Below are 20,252 nucleotides of genomic sequence, written 5' to 3'. Positions count from 1 at the left end.
CCTCGGGGACAGGGATAAATTCAGGGAGCACAGGATTTGAGTATTTAGGCAATCTACTTTCATTTTCCTAATTGCAGTCATATTTTGCACAACAGGAAGAGTAGCTAATCTGTCTCCTGACTGTACTTCCAGAAGTAATTCTGTCTTTTTCTAGCACCTCTTTTTTGAGGTACCTGTTCTTCACTTGACCACACTATGAACACTACTCCTTGCCTTTTGTGAACTGAGTTCCTGCTTCTCGCCTGGCTCTAGTGCAGAATAGTTTGTGCTGTGTGCCCGTTCTGCTGGACAGAGCTGGGAGACTGTTGTTTCACAGCATACAAATCTTGTGATACAGCAGAAAAATCTGTCCTTCTCTGAGGCTGAGAACTGATTACCTATTCAGGGACTCAAAACAACTTAAGTGTCCTTCTGGCACTTTGTGAAGTCAAAAGGCTTAGTTCCCAGCCTGCTATGTGCGCCTCGGTGTCTGGGGTCATGGAAAGCAGCAGGAGCAATAACTCTGTTGGACAAGCGAGTATATGTAAAGATGAGCTTTATGGTTTCAGCCAGGAAATCTCAAACAAACTCGTGGGTATTTGAATACTCCTCCCTCTTTGGAACAATGGCCAGAGGAAACAGAGGGCTATTTAGAATCAATCAGAAGTAAAGCCTTTTTTCCTAGAGGAAGAATTGGGGTGGGGGAGTGAGACTCTTGCGTGGTAAACATTTCTTTAAAAATATGAGGGTGGTGTTAACAAAAAAAACCATATAATGTAAACATACTGATAGGGAATAGTCACCTTTTTCCTTTTGTTTGTGCATCTTGGGGAAAACGGAATGCTTTATAGAAGTGTCATATTTAAAATGCTGCTTGGCCGCATTGAGCAACAAATGCTCTTGGAAGAGCTGGCAGTTTCTTCCTGCTGGTTCCCTATGGTTTAGTTCTTTTCAGCAGAAGAAAGAGATGTGGATGTCACTAAGTGTTTTGGGAATGCAGGGATAATGTGTGGCTTAATCTAAGAGGGCAAAGTGTTCTTTGACTCCACCTTTGTGGAAGGAAAATGCCTTGTCAGTACTCAAGCCTAGTTCTGACTTACATGAGATTAGTTCATATAGTTGCCAGATGGGAAGGTGCTTTGTTGGACATAGGAGTTCTGGCCTTTGGGTGATTTCTCTAGGTCAGGGCTGGTGTTTATCAGTCTGGGGATTAAACATGTGCTCCCTGCCTATATCCATTTCTTGCCCTTACCCGAGTTCCTTCTTAGATATGGGGTAACATTCAAAACATGCCAAAAGTGCAGAATTTATTTCTTTAACTATGGATTTGGTCACTTGATGAAACAAGCTTGTTTGTAGCAAAGCACAAAGTCATTAGTCTAATGTCACCTCTGTGATTATATCATATTTGATGATTAATTTTAATTGAAGAGGCATTCACTAAACTCCTGGGGAAATTCTGTTACCTGGGGTAATGGCTGTTATGCTTCTGTATTTAATTAGCGTGAGAAGCGGACGTATTATGTTTTTGGTGTCAGTGTCACTGGCACAGTTAGTATGCTGTCTGAAATGATTTCAGAAGGAAGACTAGTGTAAATGATGATGCTTTTACAATTGCAATAACTCCCGGACTTCCAGACAGAAGGTCATTTCTCTAAGCCTTTTTTACAGGCTACAGTCAAGGCTACAGAAGTTGTGTGTTGTCCTCTCTTTTAAAGAGCCCAGTGGAGACCTTGGAAATACCTTGCACAATACATTTTTAGGGTTTTTATTGTCTTTCATGACAGGTATTTATACTGTCAGAGTTAGGTTTGCCCTGTGCACACTGAAATGTCCTCTGTGAAAGGCCGAGCAGCTGGAAGCACTCACACCTGAGTCAGTGCCCCAGCAGACTCTTCCCTGCAGCTGTTGTGTGACTTCAATTTCCTTGCTTTGCAAAAGAAAAAAGCCGAGTAGGACAATATTGGTATGACCACCTTCAGCTACGAGTGGAAATAACCCAAGTCCCTTCCAGCCTTGAACACAACAGCTACAAAGCTGTGAAAGCAGCAGCCTAAGCAGATGCTCCCTGTTAAACCCTGTCTTCCAGCTGGCCCAACCAGTGTAAATTCCTGTGTGCAATTGCAGTTGTTCTGGTGCTGCATGGGTGGGGCAAAACCAGCTTGCATTAAAATAACACAGGAGGAAATTGGGATAAGTTGGGAAATAAACTTTCCTGCTTGCTTGTGGAGTAGAACAAGGACTAAATTTAACACAGACCCACAGCAAGTCCCTCTTAGCCTATTCTTCAAAGAGTGCAAATAACGCGTAAGAAATTCCAACCTGATAAATAAACCATCTTAACTAGCCTTGGCCTAGGGTCCAAGGATCTGCTGTAGAGTATCGCTGTCTTTGGTACACCGGGCATTCAAGGAGAACAATGAAATTGGTGGTATTTTTACTTTTCATTCCAGTGTGCTCTTCCATCAAATATGTAATGGCATGGAGGTGTTGAACACAGCAAGGCCTGCTGGCAGCTTCCTTAATCTGCAAAGTAATTACTGGCTGTCTGGAAGCAGCAAGAAGTTGAGCAGAGGGAAAAAGCTCGCTGGAATCACTTCTGCTAAGCTGTCCACTGTTTTGTTTGCGTGACTGATTTAAACTTTGATTTCCTTATCAGGCTTAGATAACGTCAGCAGTTTGTTCTTCATAGATAATAATGACTCCATATTAGACAATCTCAGGATTCAAGATTTGGGTCAGAAATTTTTTATTTTCATTGCACTGATTTAATAAAGTGTTTGGAGACTGTTCTTTTCCAGGATTTACTAGGTTATCTTAGGTTTGCTTCCAGCTCAAGAGTCAATGTCTTTGAATATACCTACAAAAATGAAAGTGCCTTTCTTGTATTGATGGAAATTATATAATGGTCAAAATGTGCAGCTAAAAAAAGTCTCCCTCTGCCTCTTTTATTAAAGTTTCTGAAGTCTTACTTTTGCAACTTGAAAGTAGAAAACGGCCTTTCAGAAAGATGTGGATAGTTCTTCTGTCCTCTCAGAATTGCACCTTTTTTTTTTTTTTTCCCAGTTTTTTGGGGCATGCTACACCAGTCATCCTGTAGTAGTTTGGAGATTTGATTATGTTCTCATATGCCCTGTTTTTCCCTGTGTATTGACTTTCATTTGAATATGCAGCTTTAAACAATGTTTGGGGATTTTATCATTCTACTATACTTGTTCTAGCTAATTTGTGCTTAGCTGGTATATAGCCTGCAAGTTTTTTGCTGTTTTGTATTTTTGAAATATTTAAACTCTTTTTTCCCCTCTTTTTTCTATTGATTTTGTATTTAAATACAAATCTATCTGAGATGACCCAAAATTAAAACCATGTTTAAAACTGCTTCAGTATTTTCCCCCTCTACTCTTCCCTTCCACATACTTAATAACACCATTTATTTTAATATCTCTCAGTAAATACTGGGTTCCTGGGAGCCTGATGCCTGTGACTTAGAAGCCCCAGCCGTACTTATCTCCATTTTCTTTGTTTATTAAGAGACTGTGTTCATTAATAACAGTTTTTCTTAATTACTTTGAAAATCCACTGACTACCTCTGTGAAGAGCAGACCAAACTTACTGGTTTTGTAACAAGACGACACCTGTCTAGAGATGGAAATGGACAGAACATATTTTTAGGTGTCCCAGACATCTGGCAAGATGGCTAAATGCCATGTAAGAATTTCTTTTGTAAGAACCACTTCCTTAAATGAATGGTCTTAGGTCTTGATTGCAGCCTTTATTGTTCATGAAACATGCGTTACCACATTTAGTCAAAATTTGTATGATCTTGATGACAGCTGAATTCTCTTGTTTTTTTGGCTGCTTTCCTTTTGCAGTGTGTGGACCTAAGCTGCAATGAACTGAGTGAAGTCACATTGCCTGAAAACCTGCCTCCAAAACTGCAGGAGCTGGACCTGACTGGAAATCCCAGATTAGCCCTGGATCACAAAACCCTAGAGCTTCTGAAGTAAGTTACCTTACAGAGTGGGGAAGGAGCAGAATAATTTTAGATGTGTAAACCACAATATGCAGAAGTGGAATCTCTTTTGAGGAATATGGTTCCCTGTTGCCAGTGGATCAGAAAGTAACAGTTTGTGTGAATAGGTCAGAAATTGATGCTTCATTGAAGAGGATGGCTTTACCCATTTTGGGGCAATTGCTTTCAACGGTAGCTCCTGAAGGGGTCTGCTAGTCTGGTGTAACCATGGTTGGACCAGTTTGATTCCATTTTACTTCTGACATTAGATTCAAAAGACATATTTTATACCACTGAGAAGATGCCAGAAGCTACTTGCTGTATCTTTTTCTTGCATTCATCCTGCTTGGGTCTGTCTTTGCCATTGTGCCATTCCCATACTGTTTCTTGTTCCCCTTCATCTTTCTCTGATTCTGTGCTAGAAATGACGTGGGTTTTTTATATTTAAACTGCTAGACTTGCATCTCTCACTCTGTTTTCAAAAAAATTGATTCCTTTGCTTTAGGACCCTCAGTTTCCTTCCTGTCTGTTTATTTCCTGTCCTGGGATTTAAATGTCATCCATAACTGAAATTCTCCAAGTGCTTTGTCCCTTCTTCTGCAGTGTGATGAGGAGGTGTTGCAGTAAAGCAGATAATCTCTGGACTGTGGTGCTGCCTTGAACTTTTCTTATGTGCTGGAGGAAACTGCATCAGCTCCAAGTTTCCTTCTAAATCTCTTTTATTTTCAAACATCTAATGGTTCCAAAGAGGATTGATTTACATTTTAGGGGTTGAGCAGTTACTTCATGTTGTTTGCTTTTAAATTGTTAAGATCAGATACTGGAGTAGTAACCCTTATCTGTTGTGCAAGCAAGGGAAATTTACAGAGTGAGTTCACTTGTAGCTTGAATCAGCAGATTTTTCAAAATATTGGTGGAAATTTGAGTAATGATGGTTGCTCACAGATAAAAACAAGAGTCTGTGCTCTGCAGCAGACAGTGAAAAAAGGGGCATGCTTCTATTTTAAGAGTTGCTCTGTTGCATACAGGAAATCTTCCTGAAGAGGCAGTGTGTAATATTACCCTGGTTCATAGGGGAAAAGATATATATGTTTTATAGAGTTAATGAATGGTGTCAAAACTTAGTGAAAGATCAGCTTTTCTTGGGTATAACCCAGCAGACAAGGTGGGCACACATTTTCTTGCCATGTTACTAATCAGGCATCATGCATGGCAGCATTCTTGTGCAATGCTACAAGTAGTTGAAGAGTAGTGTGGCCCAGTTATATGCCATATTTTCACTGGCATATGTGTGGTCCTTAATTCACAGGAAATTTTTCCCTCTTGCATGTGCATTTTCCTTGCTATTTGTTTTGGCCTTGGCGGTATGGGTAGGGTTTTTTTGTTTGTTTGTTGGCTGCTTGCATTTTGGGGCTTTTTTGGGTGGTTTTTTTTGTTTGTTGTTTGGGAGAGTGTGTGTGTTTTGTTTGGAGCTTTTTTGCTTGGTTTTTTATTGTTGTTGTTGTGGCTTTTTTTTTTTTTTTTTTTTTTTTTTTATTTTTGGGGTTTTTTAAAAATCAGTTCTTAAAACTACAGGTTTGTTCTGTTCACTAGCGTTCATTTGGCACAATCAGGTATTTCAGGCCTCCTGAGGGGCATTTCTCAGCATCCCTTACTTTTATGGTGTACTACTATAATTGACTGTGAGGGAGGAGGTGCTTCTTTCACTTGATTTTTTTGTGGCAGGCACAAAAATACTTCTGCACTTGGTACTTTTTATATCCTCGTTCTGCATGTGAAAGGCAGCTCTCCATCTGTGCCCTGGCAGAATTCAAGCAGGTAGTAGGTTAATATGTATTCTCAGCACTGTCATGCATGCTTTCTTTTTTAGTATGTATGGAGATTTTAAAGGAAGCTTGCATACTTGGGAGGATGTTGCCAAGTGATTTATTGGATATAAGAATTTTCTTTAGCAATTAAAATGAAAAAGAAGAAGAAAAAAAAGATGCTCTTACTCTGATTCTTAAGAGAGCATCTAGTTCAATTTTAACAGTCATTTTAAATCAAGGGGGAAACGAACCAGGCTGTCCAGAAGCCTTAGCCTGTATTGCCTACATGGGATGTTCTGCTGGGTATCATTCCCTTCAGGACACATGGTCTGTTTGTGCTGGTGGCCCTAAGGAGGCTGGAAACCAGTGTGTTGAGGTAACTGGGAAGCCTTGAGACAACTCTGGGTCCTTGACCTGCCCAGGACCCAGTGGTCAGTCAAGCCAGTTAAAAAAGAAATGAGCAGAAACTTTTGTGACCCAGGTTCTTCTGTCCTGGAGATAAATGCCTTGTATGAGAAATCTGCAAAGAAGGTGTTTGCTCATGTATGTCCTGCTTTGCAGGTGCAACAGAATTAAAATCTCTGCTACTTTAGAAGAGATCCAGGTTTCCAGTTTGATTTGGGGTTAGTGAAACTTTTTTAATAGTCGTGGCAAGATGTTTGCCTCCTATTTGTCACACAGAGGGCTACACAACCACGAACTTAAAATGCAAGTGGTTCCAACATTATTTATGTAATTTTTTGGCTTTTAGTCTGCCCTCACTGATGTACATCCTGGCTGTTAATGTAAAAAGAAATCAAACTGGATGTGACATTACATTAGGTTATTTGAGGAAGGCTTTGCAATGCAGAAAAGACTTTCCTCTGTGTTCAGGTCAGGTGGGGATTTGGATAGAGGAAAAATGAATGCTTAGAGTGAACAGTTAGACCTTTCTGCTTGTGTCCTTTTATGTTTCATTTGGTTCATGAAAGGTTTGGGTGCCTTTGAAGTGTCTGCAGCGTGTGGGGAGCTCGCTTTTCCTGCCTTTGGAAGAGAGCAGTAGGGAGCAGGGGGTAGGTCATCTCTCCCCAGCAAAGCAGGGCTATAAAGAGAAGAGTATAAACAGAGAGGGCTGGGCCCTTTTTAAGTCTTTACTATGCTCCAGGAGATACTTGAAATTCAGGCTAAAGGCTATGTTGGTAGTAAATCGGAGGGTAGAGGATCAAGGGCCTGTGTGAAAATTGGACTGCACAATTGGGAATGCAGAAGGGCTATTCCTGCTGTCAGGACTACAGGCTGACTCTTGCAGGCTGGTGCAGGATCAGGATGGAGCTGATTTCTGTTTTGTTTTTCATGAAAGGCTGTTACTACCCATTGTTTTTTCTAAAGAAGTATTTTAAATACTTTTTTTTCCATTTAGGGTATTCTGCAGGTCATTCAGGAGATTTCATTTGAGTACAATGAAAAGAGCACAGAAACTTGTTAAAATGGCTGGGAGAGATGTAGAAGTCACTTTGTTGTGCTGGCTTTCCTCAAACTAGTGGCAAATTCGTTTTGTATTCCAGAGCCTGGTTTGACCCAAATAGCTCAGGGGTGAAGGCAGGGAAATACAGGCCAGCTAAGCAAAGTAGTGCATCTGACACCCTCATAGAGGCTCAGTTATTGTTGGTTGTATATAGGCACATAAAGGTAACCACTTTGGATGTCCTGCTTCGTTTTCTGCTATTAAATGTGTTACTAAGAACTGGGAGAGTAAAAAGGGTGTTCTTCTAACATTTGAAGTTGGATTATGTCAGCAAGTCCATCCATTGCATCCTCTCCCCTTTCCTTTCTCCTTGCAGCAATATCCGGTGCTTCAAGATTGACCAGCCCTCGGCCGGGGACGCGTCGGGAGCGCCGGCAGTGTGGAGTCACGGCTACACGGAGGCGTCCGGCGTGAAAAACAAGTACGGCCTGGCACTGGTTTGGTTGTGGGAGAGCCTCTGTGCCGAGACAGAGACATTCTTTCCTTGGTGCAAGTCTTGGGAACGTTTTAGGGCTCACAGAGGCCAAGCCACGTCTCTCCATTTGTGTACCGAGCTCTCCTGCCTGGCTCTCCCCTTGGGTCTTTGTTAGGGAAGTTGCTAAGATACGAGGGTAGCCGACACATTTCATCTATGCAAGACTCCGCTACTTGCAAAAGATCTGAGTGTTTAAAAGCATTTTCCTCTTTGCTCAGCTTCTTTATCTTCAACCAAAGGATGTTTACCAAGCAAATCAGAAATACTAAAGAAGAGACAGAATGGCAAAACTCTGAATATTCATAGTGTGTGGCACTTCTGTGACTAAGGCAGCACTTGACAAATAATGTACCAAGAGTCTGCTAGTCTCTGTGTTGCTGGCAATGTGATGAACCTTTCTTTGTTCCTCAAATACCTTTTTAGAAATCTTCTGCTACCTAGGTTTCCGTAGCAAGTGCCAAGCAAGCCTTTCCTAATTCTTAACTGATTTAACACACAACTTGGTCATCAGCATGCTAGATCCCAAGGATGGCCTTTGGAGCAGCAAGTGCAGTTTAAATTGGTGTTGTTTCAGAGATACTTCCCCTCCCATTTTTACAGATAAGGGACTTGCATGCTGAAAAGGAGGAAGAATCATTACAGCTTGGTTTAAACTTCCAGTGTAGTTCTCTCCATGTCGCAGCACTGTTGATGGGCCTGACTCGTCCCCACAGCTTAGAAACACCTGTGACCAGAGGTGGTTAAAGGTGGCACTCAGACCAGGCTGCATCTCTCTGGTCAATGACAAGTTGAAAAACTAGCAGTGGGATAGAACCCCTGATGTTTTTCTGCTTTGTTTTTTCCCTAGACTGTGTGTAGCAGCGCTTTCAGCCAACAACTTCTGCGAAAACCGGGAGGCCCTTTATGGTGTGTTCGATGGGGACCGCAATGTGGAAGTGCCCTATCTGCTGCAGTGCACCATGAGCGACATCCTGGCAGAAGAGCTGCAGAAAACAAAGAATGAGGAGGAGTACATGATCAACACTTTCATTGTTATGCAGAGGTGAGTCTTGGATCTGCAGTTTCTTTGATTTCTGGTCAGGCACCTGCTCTTGCTTCAAAAAATGTGGCGGGTGGGGGGGGGAAGCCTTGGTATCTGGCTACAATGTTTCTTTTTATTGCTTGTTTTGGGAATATTGCCTCAGTTCCTTTCAGGTGTGGAAAGAAAAACCCCAGCACCTCTCCAACCAAACAAAAAAATCCCAACCCACCTTCAAAATTACTTAAATGCTCATGACTAAGTGGTGGGTGGAGGTTTATTCCTTTTTGGTATCTTCTCCGAGTCTTAAGGTTTACAATTGGCTATAACCAAGTCAGTGGTATGAATGTCTTGATCATCTTTTTAAACTTTCTTGCTACAGCTGCCTGCAAAGCCTGAACTCATCCTTTTTGTTTCTGCCAATCTACCAATTCAGGTTATTTAAGGGTACACAAATATTTAAAACACATAGTCTGATTTCTTAGAAACCCCTTTGGCCTTTGAATATTATTTGAGCAGGACTCATCCAGGGAGCTTGTGATAAAAAAGCTGTGGTAATAGTTCTGTGTAGTGGTTTGGAAACCATGTGTGCTGTTCTGGGCAGAAGAAGAAGAAATTGTGCCTGGGGAGACACTGGGTGAAGGATGACTATGAAGGGAATTGAACAGAGGAGAGTGAAGAGGTCAGAGAAACAGAGGGGAAAGCAAATAAGTAGCTTAGAAACTGAATAAATGGATCAAATTAAAAGTAGCATTGCTTATTGCTGAATTTCTGCACCCTTGGAAAGGAAAAATTCTAAGGTTGTACTGGGAAAGATAGGGAAGCACTAGGGTGGTACTGAATCTTACAAACAAGGGAGAAAACATTTCCTTCCCATAATTGCTTATAACAGTGCTTCAGATGCTAACTGAGAAGGTGGTTGCCATGTACTGAAAATATTCAAAAATACTAACAAATTTGAGTACGGAAAGTACTTATTAAGTGGTTTTGTTTGCTGCTAATGCAGTTGATGAGGAATGTGGCATTCCTACAAAAAGCTCCCTTTTTTTTTTTTTCTCCCCCCTTTTGGTCTCAATTCAAAATCAGCTAACCACTTCTTTGGAGAACCAGAAATAGTATTAATTCCATTTGCGTTTGTCCATTCACTGTTGCTTACAGATGATATGCAGCACTCCAAGTGTGTATTTGTAAAAAATAAAATAGAAAACACATTGAGGCTTGGTTGCAAATTTAGTTGCCCATTCTGTCCTCAGGATTTTGAATCTAAAGTTCTTATTAGATATACCTAGCCTTAACATAAATATTAGTAATTAGCTTTCTAATTACTATAGGAGTAAGATTCTGATAAACAAGCTACTGGGAAGGATGGGTGTTTTTTCACAGTCTAATATTTAAATTAATATACATTTTAATGGCAAGTTTCTGAATACTTTGATTTTATTAATAGATTTTTTTTTTGCTGGCTTCTGCTGAGAAAGCAGGCTTAAATATTTCTAAAAACTTTTTTAACCTGTTAGTACCTGACAGCATAAATGAAAAACGTACCTTCTTACAGTGGAATTCACAACCATTGTGATTTTTTTGGTCATAATTTGATAACTTTTGAGAGCATTATCCTGAAGATATCACAAAACAGGAACCTCTGCCTTCTCCTTTTGCTCAAAAGTGGAGGTTTTTTACAGTCAGAATCATTATTTTTGTAAGATCCATAGCTTCAGAAGCCAAAGCTATCTGACCTTTAAAATTACTGTCTATTAGATGTAAAGGAAAAGACAGCTGTGAAACTCTTAGAAGTGCAAAGATTTTTTTTTTCTAAAATCTAGCATATTTGAGTATCTGCATATGTGAAAATAACTCCCTGCCTGAGAGTTGCACGTGGGATCCCTGCAGTGCTGCTGCTGTAGTGTCATAGTCTTCAGTGCAGACTTCTGTTTGTGTCCCAGTGATCCAATAGAGCCAGTGCCCTGAATGCTTCTGCTTGTGGAACAGCGGCTGTTTCTCCGTAGTGCCCCTAATACTTGTTTTCCAGTTAAAGAACAATCACTGTTTTGTTTAAATTCCAGGAAACTTGGAACAGCTGGACAGAAACTTGGAGGCTCTGCTGTCCTTTGCCATATAAAACATGATCCCATGGACCCTGGTGGATGCTTCACACTAACCTCAGCAAATGTGGGGAAGTGCCAAACTGTTCTCTGCCGGAATGGGAAACCTCTGCCTTTGTCCAGGTGTTACGTGATGAGCTGTGAAGAAGAGCTGAAAAGGATTAAGCAGCATAAGGCTATTATCACAGAGGTTAGAGAACAGCTGGGGACTGTTGCAGCTTGCAGCTTCTTTGAAGAGCATTTGCACAGCAGTACATGAAATTGCATGTTGATATCACTAACTTCTAGGAGGTGGTGTTCATGGTGTGGGTTCCTCAGTTGCACTTTTCCTTTCAAGGTGATTCATACCATGCAATCAAGTTGCTTTTCCATTCCATTGCCATGCTGGATTTTGATTAGCTTTCAAGAGTGAGCAGCTGTGAGCATGTTGCATTGAAACAGGAAAGCAGATACTCTCCTTTTAATGGGAGAGGAATTGCTGTATTGGAACTGTCATGGAGAGCTTTGCCAATTAAAAAGGATGAGAGGGCAGAGCACTTGGAGCAATGCCGTCCTTCCCTTAGGAGACTCCTTGCTCCTGGCAGACTGACTTTGCTGTCTGAGCTATGTTCCCAGAACTGCCCTTTGACAGGCTGCTCTTGAAGAGTGCACTTGCCCAAAAGGAAAACTCACCCTGTGCTCAGCTGAACCAAACTATTTGTTCCTTTCTTAGAAGCTTGAAGCCACTGCTGTCAGTTTTGCTTTGCCTTGTGTGACACATGCAGAGGAATAGATAAATATCGAATCGTCCTAATGGTGGGGGGAACCTCCCTGCTGTGTGCCTGAGAGCAGGGTGGGCATGTGTGTGTGGAGTAAGTCGTGCCTGTTGATCTTGCCTGGAAAAGGTGAGGGCTGGGATCTCAAACATGGCAAGTTGAAAGAGAATCATTCCAACATAGTGTGCATCATGAAGGCACGCTCGTTCTGTGGCTCCATAGAGGAAAAAGGAAATTTTTGGGCTGAATATTCAGATGACTCACTGATTTCATGCACGCTGATGGCTTATCACTGCTGTCAGTCTTCTAATGAGAAAGTTAACAAGCTGACATGGGTACTTTTTTTCTTCTGAGTGATTTTAAAGAAGCTTTTTAGTCTTGGTTCACTTTTCTGTGGTTATCTGCTTTATAATAACCCCTACACTTATTAGCGGGACCCAAAGAGTGTAAATCCTCACCTTTGCTGTTCTTCTTGAATACGCAATTAGCAGGGTGCAGCTATCCCCAGCAGGCTGACAGATAGCCAGACTTGCTGTTTCAGACACTTGCTCTGCTTATTCTGACAGCTTGGATTCTAACCAGGACAGGATTCTGGGATTTGGACGTACATGTGATTTTTTTCTCAAATGCGTCCGTTTTTACTGATGTTATCCCTTCAGATGCTACTCCTCCTCCCTTTGGAAATGTCATATCTAAGTGGAAATGTAGTAAGTAATTGGGGCGTGTAAAACATTTCACTACAACTCAGCTGACTGAGAAATGCAGACTTGCTGTCTGCTACATTTGACTTGCATGCTTAATTTAAAAGGTTTTTTAAATGAACCTTGGTTTGTAAAGTGATGAGCCAAGATTAAACCTACAATTGTTGCAGCTGCAAGAGAAGACTTGTAACTGAGTGACCTGCCCCTATATCAAATGTGTGTTGCTTTGCTCTGTGTAAAGCCAGATACCGTGGGTGGAGGAGGGATAAGTCTGACTCACTGGTAAAAGATGTGTCCAGTTGGCTCTTGCAGCTGCAGGAGCAGAATAGATAGCTCTTTGTTGCAGCCTTCTGCTTTGTTGGTCTGTGCTTAGGTGGTGCTGATGACAAATCAGTTGGGTGTAGGAGGTGAAGCACAGGATTGCAAACCAGCCCTTGCTGTGCTCTAATCCCAGCTCTGTCACCTCCTTGCAATTCACTTTGCTTGTCTGTCTCTTTGTCTGTGAATGGCAGTGTTGGTGGTCCTGCAAAAACAGCCATCAGTAGAATACAAGGAGAGGCAGGTACTGTATATCCTTGTCTGTCTTGTTGCCAATTTCCTGTCCTTTCTAATTACAGGATGGCAAAGTGAACGGTGTGACAGATTCAACAAGAATCTTGGGGTACACCTTCCTTCACCCAAGTGTTGTGCCGCGTCCTCACGTCCAGTCCATCACCTTAACTCCACAAGACGAGTTCTTCATTCTGGGGAGCAAGGGGCTGTGGGACAGCCTCTCAATGGATGAAGCAGTTGAGGCCGTCAGGAATGTGCCTGATGCGCTGGCGGCCGCCAAGAAGCTTTGCACTTTGGCCCAGAGTTATGGCTGCAACGACAGCATCAGCGCTGTCGTGGTTCAGCTCAACGTGACGGAGGACAGCTTCTGCTGCTGTGAGCTCAACGGGGTCCCGCCCCCCAGCCCAGGCATCTTCCCCCAGTCTGTCAATGTGGTCATCAAGGACAGGCCCACAGACGCACTTGGGATGCCGTCTTCCAGCAGCGGCATGGCTTCGGAAATCAGCAGTGAGATCTCCACTTCAGAAATGAGCAGCGAGGTGGGGTCCACAGCCTCGGACGAGCCTCCCCAGGTGGCCATGAACGAGAGCAGCCCAGCGTACCCAGGGGAGCAGCGCTGCATGCTGCACCCCGTCTGCCTGTCCAACTCCTTCCAGCGGCAGCTCTCCAGCGCCACCTTCTCCAGCGCCTTCTCTGACAATGGCCTGGACAGCGACGATGAGGAGCCCATCGAGGGGGTGTTCACCAACGGCAGCCGCGTGGAAGTGGAGGTGGACATCCACTGCAGCCGAGCCAAGGAGAAGCAGCTTCTCCAAGTGCCAGTGGAAGCCAGCGATGAAGGGATCGTCATCAGTGCCAATGAAGATGAGCCTGGCCTTCCCAGGAAAGCTGAATATTCTGCCATGGGCACAATAGGGCGGCGGCGCGGCAACGGCTCTGTGGCACCACACGAGAGGAGCCATAACTTAATTGAAGTTGCAACGGATGCGCCGCTCAGAAAAACTGGGGGCTACTTTGCTGCTCCAGCACAACCTGATCCTGATGACCAGTTCATCATCCCACCAGAGCTTGAAGAAGAAGTCAAGGAGATTATGAAGCAGCACCAGGAACAACAACAGCAGCAGCAGCAGCAACAGCAGAGGCAGTATCCGATGGACCACCTGGCAGACTATTACGACACACCACTATGACCCACTCTATTTACTGCTCAGAAATAAACTAACAAATAAGGAGACTTGACTGTGAGACCCAGTGGGCTTGCATTACAGCAGGGGTTTTCCTTATCCTTTTCCTTTATATACTTCCTTTTCCTTATCCTGCCACTACAGATAACTGCAGCTTTTCAGTTTGTTAGGTTTAATATTCATTGACTTTCTTCTAGAGACGCTTGACTGGTAAAGTTTAAAATAGTTAACCCTCCCTTAACATATCAAGTGTAAAAACAGGAATACAAACAAAAAAAAAAAAAGAATAAAAAGGTTTAATATATTGCTGAGAAACAGATGATGATGTAATATTTTTTAAAATGGCTTGTTTGTTTTGTTTGAAAAGCAGGGCAGTAGCCAGTGCTAAATGATTTAAGTAATATTGTAATACTGTATTTCTTTGAGAGAAAAGGCTTTTTTTGGTCTTGAAAATGATAGACATTTGTAGAATATGGAGACTAACTCCTAGGAGTTGCTTTACTCTTTCAGGTGACTTAAGTCACTGAGATTCACTAATTTTCTCTGAGAGAACAGTTGATTGGGAAATTCCTGTAAATAGCTCAGTGTTGTATAGTGATGCTTACTGTTTTGTAGCTTTGGCATTAAGGACACAACCTGAAAAACTGACTTTTTTTCTTAAGCGACTCTTTGGGCCATGGTCATTAAGCGTAATGGACTGTGTGGCTGTGTACAAGTTAGCTAGAGCCCAGGTGGTGTAGACTGTTCAAAGAAATCCACTTTTTCCTCCAGTCTCTTTCTTTCCTTACTTTTACAGACATGTTTTGTTTGTGTTCCTTACTGCTGCCACAACCAGCATGATTGTATAGAGCTCATTTGCTGTAGAACATTTACATACCAAGAGTTATATTAAAGCCGAATGCACAAATGAACATGTCATAATTTTTGTTATAATAAATATGAAATTTACACCTGATGTCTGCTTTTATGTCTGACCAGCTGAGCAGCAGCTCTCAAACAGCAGCTTGCTGTGGTTCCTCAGCGTGCTGCTCATTTAAACCAAGAAGCGTTGAAACTTTTTCATCTCGATCGCATTTTTACACTAACTGCAGAAGCTCACTTGTATTTTCAGAATTCAAAGGTTGTGCAAAGTGGCCTTTAAAAGATACAAACCAACTCTCTGAGGAATTGACCTCTTCTTTTTTTTCTTTCTCGGTACTAATTCAGCACTATTGATTTGCCCTTTGCCACAGTATTGACATGCCAGAAGACTGAAGAGGAGCGGTGTGCTCTGGCTCTATCCCACTGGGACTGAGTGACTGAAGGTAGAAATAATGAAGGGATAACAAAAGGTAGAAGGAAAACATTGGATACTGAGAGAAGAGAGAAAATATGAGAAGGCAGAAAAGTGCATTTAAAACTACCTATGTAAATTTGCTCCAATGTGCTGCATGAACATGATGGCAATCAGACTTTGGTAGCAAAGGGCCATCTTTTTGTGATTCCTATGGGAAAGGAGCAATGTTCTTTCTCAGTATTGCCCCCAGCCAACTGCTCCATTTTACTTCTCACTCTTTAAAAGCTGAATTAGTGTGGAGTCATGACAGTGTCTTGTTCCTTCCTGGCACTTGGCGTATTTGGGAAGAGGACTGTGGTGACAGGCTGTTGTCCTTACTCTGTTCTAGGGGGAAATAGCCAAGTTAGAACGGGATTGCTGTTAACAGAAGATTTTTAGCTACTTTATTAACAATAACACCAGAGGAGCAAACATTAAAATACCTGGTTTGATAAATGTTTATAGCACTGTCTACTGTAGATCTAGAATATTGTACTTCATTGTAATTTGAACTTCAAACTATCTCTTTCTTAAAGAAAACTCATTAAATAATGTATTTAAACAAAAAAGGTTTATGGTTTATTGTCAGTAACTCTTAGGTGTTCTTTGGTATACAGTTTGTATATTTCAGATTTTGCTGAATTGATTCATTGTTGTTGTTCCAATGCTGCTTGAGGCTGAAGGTGATAACTAGCAAGGATACTACTTTTATTTTCCTGCTGCTGGTTGAGGAATAACCTTGCTTCTGCTGTCTGTGGTCTGTCTGTGCTAAGGTGTCTCAGCTGTGCTGTACATGGGGTACCCCAGAGAGAGGAGCAAAGGGCAGAATAGGTGTGGAAGGGGAGAGAACCATTTCATGCCAGCTAAACTTTGGCTCAGTGCTGACAACTGATACTCCCTTTGTCTCATGAGAATATGAGGATATGCACTTCGGCTCTGTAAAGACTTTTCCTTCCCTCCATTTGACGGACTGACTCCCAAGAACTTTCCAGCCCCAGTGGCATTCACTGCTTACAGCCGACGCTGTAGTTTCCCTCCTTATGCCCTTCCTTTGAAGTGTAGATGGACAAAACTGACACAACAACTGAAGGCTGTCCCTTTCAGCCTGGTGCCTTCTGTAAAGTTAGCAGCAGCATCCTGTAGCTGGGGCTTCTGTGGCAGCAAAGTGACAGGATTTTGGTGGAGGAACTGTACTTTTGGAATTTAGCTCTGCCTTCAAGAAGATGGCTGTGATAGTGGCCTGTTTTAGCAAGTCATAATGTGAAGGATTAATGCATTCCTAGGGGTGGCTTCATCCCTCTGCTGGGCTTTGCATCACATGTTGGGCTAGATTGGTAGGTTGGATGGGTTGCTGCATGTTTGTAAATAGCATTTATTTTTAAATGAGGGCAAAAGGTATTTGGTCCTGGCTTTAAACTGGGACTTGAAAAACAAAGTACAGTGTTTACAACTCATGTTTTTTTCTGGACGTTGCCATCCTTCTTCACAAAAGGGCGTTGGTATGTTCTTACCTCGTGAGGGCTGAAGCTAACATCACTTATTGCATCTACGTGCACTAATACTGCATGTGATTTTTGGATTATATTCACGCTGTATTTTGCACAGCTTTAACTTACTGGGAACTATCTGACTCAAAGAGATGTGGATTTGTTTGCAGAACTTGACAGCTGTAGCAGGGACGATGGTTGGGAGCTAAAAAGAAGGCTTTCAGCCATGCAAAAAGTAGAACCCCATTTACATTTGTAATCAAACATTGCATGTCCTTTGAAACTTACTGATATTTGTATCTGAGACAAGCAGAAATGCATGAGTAGGGGGAGGTAGATGGCTGATGGCAGAGAAATGAACGTATTTACATTATTTCCTGGAAGATAATTTTAAACAGAAAGTCATGGTACTATTGAGAAGTAACTGAGTGGCTTCTGGCCTTGTAAATGCGAGCCTTTTATTAAAAGCCATAAAAGTTGTCTTCTTGCTTTCTGCCCATAGTGCTGTAATGTAACACATTTTGTTGTGCCAGAATGACCTGTTGCCATCCTGCCTGCGCATTCAGCATGTGGCACCACCATCTCCATGATGATGACCAGTGCCATGGTGGCATTGCCTTCCTCTGGCTTACTGGCCTCAGAGGGTGCCACTGAATCCATGTGGGTTGTCTCCCTCACAGCTACAGAATGTGCTGCTGCTGCAGTGCCCCATGTCTTGCTTTGAGTCATCTCATAGCAAGCTCAGCTTCATCACCAGCCCTCATACACATAATTTTCCAGCAATTTGTACATATTTATTTTTTAAGCATAACTTTGCTACTTTGGAAGCGCATCTGTGTGGGCCTGGGAGTTAATCAAATGTCACACTTGGCTCTGAAGATAATTTCTGCATCTCTGCACTAGTTATGGACAGTGCTTCTTGGGTGCAGCTTTGCAGGTCCGGGCTTGCTTGAGTGGGTTGGTTGGAATAACCCCGTGAAGGGTGTGCTGGTCTGGGAGGCAGGAGGGCTTGAATCAATTCAAGCAAAGCAGTAGGATCCAAAGGAGTGAACAGAACAGAACTTCAGCCTGATCCGCCTGATTTCCCTGGATACTGCCAGCCCTTAGTGGAAAGATGTGCTTTTTCTAAGAGGAGAAGGCACTCAAGCCAAACAGTTCTCAGCAGTGCTGAGAGTGTCATGTTGGGTCAGGTCCCTCAGAGCTTTGGCTGCAGGGGGGAGCTACATGGCCAGAAGGTGGTAAAAATACCTTTTGGGCTCAGCTGGAACCAGGACGGTCTCGGCGTCTGTTAAATGACTCTATATTTACTTTTCTCTGTTAATGTGCTTTACTGCCCTGCTTTGTTAGTTCAATTGACTTGTTTAGAGCTAGCATCTTCTATTGTTGCAGTAATTGCTTTGCCTTACAGAGTTGTTACCTGTGTGCTTGCACTGAGGGTCTCATGGGGTGCTGCATGAACCGGTTTGTTTCTTCTTGATTGCTTGCATTTTGCTGTGTCTTAACACTGATGCTGTAAGCGTTCAAATGCCCTGCCTAACAGGAGTGCTGCTTCTGAAAGCTGAAAGTTAAAATTTGTCTGCTGCCTGAGAGAAAGTAACTTCGCAGCCATTTCAATCAAAAGCGGGGGGGGAGGGGGTGGAAAACCCCCAAATGTTAAATAGATTAACCACAGCCCCAGGGCAGAATCAGTATACCATTTATCTAGGATATCAGTGCAGAAAAGGTTCCTTGTTTGCTCCAAGTCCCTGGTTTAAGTGATTGGTCCCTGCTTTTATCCAGACCGTTCTGTTTGTATTTCCATTCCTGTTGAGGTCAACAGTTCATCCTTTAGATCATCCTTTCTCAGGCTGACAAGTTTGGATTCACCTGCGGTTGGCTTGGATACCTCGTCCTACCTTTTATCTCATGCCATGAGCTAAGCTTGCCCTCTAGGTTGAGACTGAGGCAGGATCTGAACAAGGCAGACACTATCTCATCTTTTCCCATATTTTTTTAATATTGCAAGCTAAAGGGAGACACTTAAACTGCAAGAGCTCATCAGAAGCATGACGGCATGAGGAAGCTGGTGTATAATAGCTGCAGTGTGACAGAGACCTGGGACAGGCAGGACTGGTCTGCTCCCTCATAGGGAGACCCAGGAGCAGGTGGTCCCCTGAGGCTTCCTCCTCTAGGAGATTCAAGGCACCTGATTCGCAATTGGAGTGTGGATTCCTGCACGTCAGGCTTTGGAGGAGAGGATGAAGTATGTAAGTCCCAAGGCTGGGAAGTAGTTCCTGCTGGTGGATGAAGTTCAGCTCTTCTTGCCCTTTTGTCCATTAAGGTCTCAATTCCAATGTCCTGCTGCTCATCACAACATCGGGTGCATTTGGTGTTTTTGTTTGAGCTTGTTCTTCTGTGTCACTCATTAAAACTTACGGAAATAGACAGAAGAGGGATCTTTTACCAATGGTTCTGTAGAATTGTCTTTGGAGGTTTATTGTTTAGGTAGGTAACTTAGGGGCATCCCAGGGGCCATCAGTGGGCAGGAATGGGGCTCTGGAGGCCTTTAGGAGCTCCCAGTTACAGCAAGCCCTGTGGTGACAGCCTGGGCACCAGACACAATGCTCTGAGCAAGCACAGCAGGCTCTTCTCCCCTCGTCAGATTCAGCACAGCTGCACCAAGAGAAATAAATGTGTTTTAACCGTAAAGTTGTCAGTATCGACTCGTGGAACAGATGGGATTGTTTTGCTAATTAAATGTATGCTGTTGAATGCTTTAAAGGAAATTGGGATGCAGAACTATGAAGAGAGACTGGTGTAGCAGAAGTCTGTGACTTGTAAGATGCTTTTTCATTTTAATCCCTCTGAAGGAGAGAGACAGCAGCATTTTATGGAAAAAAAATCTTGCAGTAGGAGCACTTGAAGTTAGTACTTACCTTGATCCTGAAATTACAGAATGTATCATGACATAGTGCACAGAATACATAGTGAAGTACTCTGCTCAAATGTATTTGCAATTGGCTGGCAAGGAAGAGCAAAAACTGCTCTTTTTAATGTGGCCAAAGCTGTCCTGAAAGCAAGCTTTGCAAGTCACCTATGGTAGTTTAATTTAACAAGGGGTAAAGAGAGTTTTCTGTTCTCTCATTTCTGTTGGGCAAAATTTGACCACAAATTTTCAGAATTTGTTGTTTTGCTGTTCAGAATCAGCTCAGGTAACAGCTGAGTCATTCCCTGTCATTTTTTGAATGCTTTGGAGATAAGAACATGGGAAAGGATGTCTCCAGACCATCCTGCACCATCAGAAATAGGGATGTGTAGGAAGGGGGAATCCATAGGAAGTGACCTTCCCCACTCCCAGTGGTCTGTGGCTTGCACTTGTTT

General features: G+C 42.7%; 1 protein-coding gene across 1 annotated transcript in view; it reads left to right on the top strand.

Moving 5' to 3' along the window:
• PHLPP1 (PH domain and leucine rich repeat protein phosphatase 1) overlaps nucleotides 1-15,045 on the top strand; it is a 141,596-nt gene extending 126,551 nt beyond the window's left edge. The window contains exons 13-17 of the mRNA XM_033061031.1: nucleotides 3,852-3,982; nucleotides 7,620-7,724; nucleotides 8,626-8,820; nucleotides 10,860-11,088; nucleotides 12,972-15,045. Coding sequence (XP_032916922.1) covers nucleotides 3,852-3,982; nucleotides 7,620-7,724; nucleotides 8,626-8,820; nucleotides 10,860-11,088; nucleotides 12,972-14,096 — 1,785 coding nt within the window. The 3' untranslated portion in view covers nucleotides 14,097-15,045. The remainder of the gene's footprint in view (nucleotides 1-3,851; nucleotides 3,983-7,619; nucleotides 7,725-8,625; nucleotides 8,821-10,859; nucleotides 11,089-12,971) is intronic.
• The last annotated feature ends 5,207 nt before the right edge of the window (nucleotides 15,046-20,252 follow it).

This window comes from Catharus ustulatus, chromosome 1 (genome assembly GCF_009819885.2).
Source record: "Catharus ustulatus isolate bCatUst1 chromosome 1, bCatUst1.pri.v2, whole genome shotgun sequence".
Lineage (NCBI taxonomy): Eukaryota > Metazoa > Chordata > Aves > Passeriformes > Turdidae > Catharus > Catharus ustulatus.
Note: the sequence above shows the minus strand (reverse complement) of the source record. Positions and strands in the feature narration are given on the sequence as shown.